Raw genomic sequence first — 7,500 nt, forward strand, 5'->3', positions numbered from 1 at the left:
AGGTTTGAAAAGATTTTCCCTACCTCCTGAGCAGACACTGGGACTATAGTTCCCCTGTTGGCACTGCCACTTGAGCGGATGTGACGAGAGTTCTATGGGGACATCTTCCAGATTATGTAAGAAATCAGGAGTTTTATATTTTTTTGTGTTGGTACAGGATGAGGCTTCAGATCTGGCAGTCTTTCTCCATCTAGACCTTCAGATTTGAATCGACTCTTTCCTGTCACATTTCTGTTACTTAATTGCGACTGAGAGGAGAAAAAAAAAACTTTAAAAAAAAGGAAAGAGGCTTTGTATATATTTCCAGGAATGGAATTTATCATTTACAGAAGGTTATTTTTGCAGTTCTGATTACAAATGTTTACTTTATTCACACATCAAGCAAACTATCCTCTTACACCATACGGTCAGGATGTATACTGTTTCATACATTCAGATGTCTGAAAGCTGTCTGGAAATGTATTTCCTACTATCTGATACAGGAACATTTCAATAGGAGGGGGTTTAATTTGTTTTGAAATTTCAGCTCTTGTTCTGCTCAGAAGCTAAAGTTGGAATTCATTAAGATGCATTTTAGTGCAGATTCTATTCTCATCTTCCTTTTCTCAGTAACTGTGCAATTCACTTAGTACTTCATTACAACCAACAGCAATATGTATACATGGTGCACAAAATGAGCCATTTTGTTTTAAAACAGATTGTAGATGAAAGGAAACCATTCATTTCTTGCTTGCTAGCTGTAATTACTAGAGCGCTAATTACTCCAAATCACTGACATCCAGGGTCAATAAGGATGACAACAGGAACATCAAAGACAAGATGCACACACGCAATTACAAGTCTCTAAAACCAGGCTGTACTGTTATTTTATGGGAACTGGTTTTTTTCAGTAAATGCTGAAAAATCAAGTTTGCTGAATGTTTACTATTATTTTCTTTGCAGTTTGACGGTGAAAACATGTATATGAGTATGACAGAGCCGAGCCAGGACTATGTGCCAGCCAGCCAGGTGGGTTAATTAATCTTCTCTGCCTTGTTTCAAATTGTAATTAAACAAATTCAAAGAGTTGCATTGCAAATGAGTGGCACTATCAGTAACTGCTGCAATCAGGAATAATCATAATTTATAAACAAAGCATTTAAGCCTTGTTTCCAGTTAATGAGATAGAGCTGATAAAACACCAGAGTTGGCGTTTGTTGAAAGATACTACCTTGTTTCCTCTCCAGAATGCAAGCAGCTGTTTTGCCAGCATGATCTTTCCTAAACAGTTGTTTTACCTTCAGGAAATAAAGTCGTTACAGGTGCAGGTTATTTGTTTATCTGACTGCAGACAAGTTAATCATTATAAGCTACACATGTCACAAATAGCTTTAATTATCACTCGTAGGGCAGTTGAAGAATTGCATTTTTAACACTAATCCTATGGCTGAGAAGTGTTGCCAACATTAAACAATTAGCAGTAGAGTTAAGGCAATGACTTAGTCTTCTGAGAATTCTTTACAGGTATTTTTGAGTCCTTTTCCTTTTGGGGAACCATACACACTAAATTTTGATATTGGGTGTATATTTAAAAATATTCCTTTCCATTCAAACCCCAAGATATTATAGATTTCTAAGAATGAAAGATTTTAATTACTTCATTAAAAAAGCAAAAGCAGGTTTGACAGTTTTGCTTTGTCTACCTGTTGCTACATCTATATGCAGGGGAGAAATTTTTATTTGCTTCATGTGTTTTGGTCAGTTTAATTTCACACTAGTAAGTGTAGGGTATAGTCCTGCAGGTCAGTTAGACTGTGTCAGAAATTGCCATGAATAATCAGACTTGTGGTCTAGGTCATGCAATATTTCAGGCCCAGCAGTGGCTGGTCTTTCTGACAGGACAGGAGGATTATGTGAAGAGCTCTCATTAGGTGGGAAATAAGTTTGCATGCATAGTAAATGTGTTTAGATAAGCTGGATGTAATTTAGGAATCAACAGCTTTGGAAAGTGACAGTAGATTCAAAGCTAAATGTCTTTGTGAAGTAGGGTTCTTCAGGTACACAGGTTCATTTCGGGGCAGGGAAGCAGGAGGTTGTGTGAGATGAGTGCATGGTTCAATCAAAAAGACTGTCTTTAAAATATTCCACCATGTTGCTTCCCAGCCTTCTATTGAAGTTACTCTGAAATACCTTTAGAGACCAATAGTACTTTGCTTTTAGGAATTGTGCATGATTGAACTTATTCAGCTAAGAACCCTCCAAGATCCAGAGGTAGTTTAGAATAGAACTGTTTGATTAAAAAATGAAAAATTATATTATTAATTTTTCTCTAACCATTAATCCAAAAACTGTACTGACAAGTTTTAGTATTACTATTAGATTAAAGCAGCCTAGTATCATCTCATTTATGCCTTAAGGGTTTTGAAGTGCAAGGGCTAATTGAATTTGTTTGAAACAGTAGAAATACAAACTCTGTGAATGATTGCTGTTATAAGGCAGCTGCTACCTTTCAGAGAATCATTATGTCTGTCTTAAATAGTTTTGAATAAAGAATTGCAAATCCACATTATACATCAGAATTATTTTTCTTCTGTTGATATTTTTGTACTGTGTATGCATGTAGTTTAAATAATTTAAATGGCATATTGAAAAATTAAGAGTATAAGTTTTAATCTTTTATGCAGTTTCTACATGTACTAACAAGGACCAGATCCTCAGAGATATTTATGCATCTAACACTCACTGGTTTCAGTGGAAGTGAGGTGCTTAAAGTACCTTTAAAGATCCAGGCCTAGGTATTTTAAATGCAAATGACTTTGTCTTCAAGGAAAAAAATCCATCAAATGTGACATTTTCAAATTCAAAGATGTCAGAAAACCCTGAATGCTTACTAAGGGCTGCAACCAAGAAAGAGCTTACAGACTTATAATATCACTGTGACGAAGCCAAGCTCTTGAGTGTCTGGCTCCCAGGTAGAGTTCAGAATCTGGAGGGAGGTGTTAAAACTCTGTCCTTTGCTGGAGGATCCATGGATCAACTGCCAGGCATAGTGTTTTAAGTTATTACCAAGTCCACACCAGTCAATCAGCCTGCTGTGCCTCTTTGAGAGAAGCTTTCAGCCTTGGGCTCTGGCAACCTCCTTTCCCTTGCTGGGATCTTCTCTGATGCTTATGCTGTTGCAGTGGTTTTAAGCGAATATATAGAATTATAGAATGGTTTGAGTTGGAAGAGACCTTAAAGATCATCCAATTCCACCTCTCTTGCCATGGGCAGGGAATCTTCCACTAGACCGGTTTACTCAGAGCCTCATCCAGCCTGGCCTTGAACATTTCCAGGGATAGGGGGTCCACAGCCTCTCTGAGCAACCTGTGTCATTGCCTGACCATGTTTATAGTAGACTTCTTCCTAATTTCTACCTACCCTCCTTCAGCTTAAGGTCATTCCTTCTTGTCCTGTCACTACATGCCCTTGTAAAAAGTCCCTCTCCAGCTTTCCTATTGGCTGCTTTTAGGCACTGGAAGGCTGCTCTAATGTCTCCCTGGAGCCATGTCTTCTCCCGACTGAACAACCTCAGCACTCTCAGCCTGGCTTCATAGGAGAGATGTTCCAGCTCTGTGTGGGCTGGAACACGTGTGAAAGCCTGTAATAATAGTATTAAAAATAACAGTATTTAAAAAAAAAAAAAAGACAAATAAACCACACTAGGAGCATGAAGCTGGGGTGTGTTGGAAACCTGCCTTTCTCTTTTTTCATCAAGAAACTGTGACTGTGAGAGAACCCTTTCCAAACCTGTTCCTGCTCTAGACAGCTGCTAGTCATTCCTGAAAGGAACTAAACAACATTCCACTGACAGTATCCGTGAAGTCTTCACTGACTCTAATAGGGTGATGTTCCTATCTCAGGCAAAATTGGTAAACTGACTATTTCCACATGCAATTTGTTTGTTAAAACTGGAAAAAAAATTACAATCCCTGCTCTGAAAACAAAGCATGAAAGATTGTGTAGCTTGCAGGGGAGGAAGAGGAAGAGAAAAGAATGCAACTGTGTTTTCTGACCCTAGTTTTCAGAGCTGTTTGTTCATTTACCTCTTACTGTTACTGGATGTAAAACACATAATTCCTTAGAAAGAGATGAGAAAACATTTTTTCTCAGATGACAGCCTCATCGCTTCTTTCGTAGTTTCATCCTATGTCTGTTTTGCTCCTGTTCTCATGAGCCTTGCTGTTGCATGACCTCAGCAAGAGGAGCGCAAGTTCCTTCCTACCCTCGATAACTTGGCTGTTCCCTCACAAGATCAGAGATGAGGATTTGAATCCTGTCAGAATGAGGAGTGAATTCGTTTCTCCACTTTCCTTGATGAATGCACATCTGTTAACTAAAATATGAATCCCAGATGTTAGGAGATGCACAGTCCTATCAGAAACTTTTATTCAAGCTCTGATGATGCTGACTGAGTCAGATATGAGCATGATTTTCTAATTTCAGAGTCTGACACAGCTTATCTGGGAGGTAGGTTGGCACACTGAATCATGGTATGCAACACCAAAGACCAAGGGTTTCCGCTAGGCTGTCTTCAGGATTTTGTGTCTACAGAAGCAGGATTTCTGGGTTTCTGATGCATGCTGACATGCACTTCAGTTTTGCTGTTTACTGGAAAGTGTTCGTATCCAGAAAAACATCACCTTATATTATTTTATGGGGTTTAATCAATTTATCCCCTTCAGGCTAACATAAATAAAAGCTCAGCTATTGGACAGGAAAAATATAGTTTTGTTCCTTTTGCTATATAACATCAAACATCTGCATAGTTTGGTAATCCAAGACAAGTTGCCTCACAGCATCCCTCAACAATAATTATCATTTCTGTTCAATTTTCAAATCAGTACATGCTTTGGGACTTACAGACCAAGTTGCTAAGTAGCAACATATGGCTCACTACTGTTCCTGTGATGTTGCTGCAAGCAAATAGCATAATTCTATACTTGAAATGATTTTACAGAAAGCCAGTGCTGGAACCAAGCCAGAAGTGTAAGTATACAGTAAAAATTAATGATATTCTTTTAAACTGTCCCAAAAGGCTGTTTGGCAATGTTGTCTCTGTGTACATTTTATATATATGTGTAAGTACTGTATTTTTGGTTATGATATATGTAGTATAGGACTCTGCACTGCAGGCATCTCCTAAATGAGTTATGCCAGCCATATTAACAAACATACACAGTAAAACTACATGACATTTTCACTACTAATTGCACTTCGATCTGAAAATATTTATCATTTTGAAATAAAACTATGCCAACTGCTCTGCATTTCAGATTCCCACCAATATATTGTTTTCTCCTCACACCTATAATTGGAATCTCAGAGATGAATTGTTCTTTATGTAATTCTTCCTCCTGTAATTTGTGGGCCACACACAGCACAGTATAAAATTATATTGTTTATTTTACATTTCTTCCTAGTCACAATGCGGAGTGTAATTCAGGACTGTGTTGCACAAAGCTTCAGCACTTTTGTAGCCTTCCTGAGACCTCATAAACATTAATGGTAATGAATCCAACTGCCAAATTCCCTGCACAGTCCAAAGGGAAGGGACATGAGCAGGCTTGGAGCTGATGGCTTGGGGTAGTACACCCATTGTCCCACTGGGAAGAAAAGAGATATCCAAGGAGAGGAAGGAATGCTGTTTCCAGAGAGGTGGTATTTTCCTGCTTCCTAGAGCTATGCTAGGGAAATCCCTCTAAGATATGTATGCATGCTCTTCGATAAAGTGGGCACCATGGGTATCAAAACTGGGTTTTCCTGTACAAGGTCAGGGTGAAATAGGAAAGAATGACATCCAAAAGAGAAATTTTTCATGTTAATAGGAAAGTAAAGGCTTCCCCTGCCTTTTGTTTCCATGTGCGCATGGTCCTATATATATCTTTATTTTTTAATATGTCTATACCATAATTTCATAGATTATTAATGGCATAACTATTACTCATATGAAGTAGACATGGATAAATGCTACATAATAGCTGCCCTCTCTTGCTCTGTATTTGTCCTTCTTGTAGGTGGGCTAGAATTTCAGGGTACTCTATCCTATTCCTGCCAGAGGATACAGCTCTTCTCTCTTGTTGCCCCTCTAAAGCCTCAGTCAGCGGAGCAGGGCAGGAGTTGCCTTCTTAGCAAATCAACTGATGATACAAAACTGGGAGGAGTTGCCAATACCTCAGGGGGCTGTGCTACCCTTCAGAGAGACCTTAACAGGTTGGAGAGATGGACAGAGCAGAATCACCTGAAATTCAACAAGGGCAATGGCAGAGTCCTGCACCTGGGGAGGAATAATGTTGAGCACCAGTACAGGTTGGGCACGGATCTGCTGAAAACAGTAGCTCTGTGGAGAAGGACTTGGGGGTCCTGGTGGGCAACAAGCTGTCCATGGGTCAACAGTGTGCCCTTGTGACTAAGAAGGCCAATGGAATCCTGGGGTGCATTAGGGAATGTATTGCTAGGAGGTTGACTGAGGTGATCCTGCCTCTCTACTCAGCCCTCATGAAGCCACACCTGGAGTATTGTGTCCAATTCTGGGCTCCTCAGTACAAGAGGAACATGGAGCTTCTGGAGCAAGTCCAGCAGAGGGCAACAAAGATGATGAAGGAACTGGTGCATCTCACTTATGAGGAAAGGCTGAGGGAGTTGGGCCTGTTCAGTCTCAAGAAGAGATGACTGAGAGAGGACTTCATTAATGTGTATAAGTATCTAAAGGAGGGGTGGCAACAAGATGGAGCTAGGTTCTTTTCCATGGTGCAAACCAATAAAACGAGGTAATGGGCAGAAACTGATGCACAGGAGGCTCCACCTGAATATGAGGAAGAACTTCTTTACTGTGTGGGTGACTGCACACTAGAACAGATTGCCCAGAGGGGTCATGGGTTCTCCCTCTTTGGAGATATTCAAGAATCATCTGACACAATCCTGTGCCATGTGCTCTAGGTTGACCCTACTTGAGCAGGAAGGTTGGACAAGAAAACCCACCGTGGTCCCTTCCAACCTTTCCCATTCTGTGTTTCTGTGAGTTAGTTGCCTTGGAAAGGATTGAGAAAAAGCATAATTCTTAGATGGAGAATCACTGCGTGGTCCAATGTAGTCCCATGGGAACATGCTACCCTGAAGTCCAGGGCAATCCTGCCCAAGAGTTGGAAAGCTTTTGCTTATTACTTGAGAGAGAAGGGAATGCCACCTGGTCAGTCTGCTGGCTTGCTGCAGTTTAGGGCTGTTTTGGACAATATTCTGTCTCGCTCTTCCTGGTCCAATATCTTTTCATTTCAAAAACAGAATATCAAGGGAAGAGAGTCCACTTCTTGCTCCTCCATTTCTCTGAAGCAGTCTATAGATGTCACTTTCAAAAAAAAAAAAAAATGGTTAAAATGGCCTTGGGCAGAGAAAAACACCAGGCAGGCTTTTCAGATTCTGAATAAGTAGTTAAAGGTAGAGGTAATTTTCCCCTACCTTTCCCTTTTGTGTAGAACATAGCTT

General features: G+C 39.9%; 1 protein-coding gene across 1 annotated transcript in view; it reads left to right on the forward strand.

The window, feature by feature from the left end:
- Nucleotides 1-946: 946 nt before the first annotated feature.
- TOX (thymocyte selection-associated high mobility group box) overlaps nucleotides 947-7,500 on the forward strand; it is a 110,317-nt gene continuing 103,763 nt past the window's right edge. Inside the window, exon 1 of the mRNA XM_009069470.1 lies at nucleotides 947-1,008. Coding sequence (XP_009067718.1) covers nucleotides 958-1,008 — 51 coding nt within the window. The 5' untranslated portion in view covers nucleotides 947-957. The remainder of the gene's footprint in view (nucleotides 1,009-7,500) is intronic.

The sequence above is a fragment of the Acanthisitta chloris genome, unplaced genomic scaffold, assembly GCF_000695815.1.
Source record: "Acanthisitta chloris isolate BGI_N310 unplaced genomic scaffold, ASM69581v1 scaffold1582, whole genome shotgun sequence".
Lineage (NCBI taxonomy): Eukaryota > Metazoa > Chordata > Aves > Passeriformes > Acanthisittidae > Acanthisitta > Acanthisitta chloris.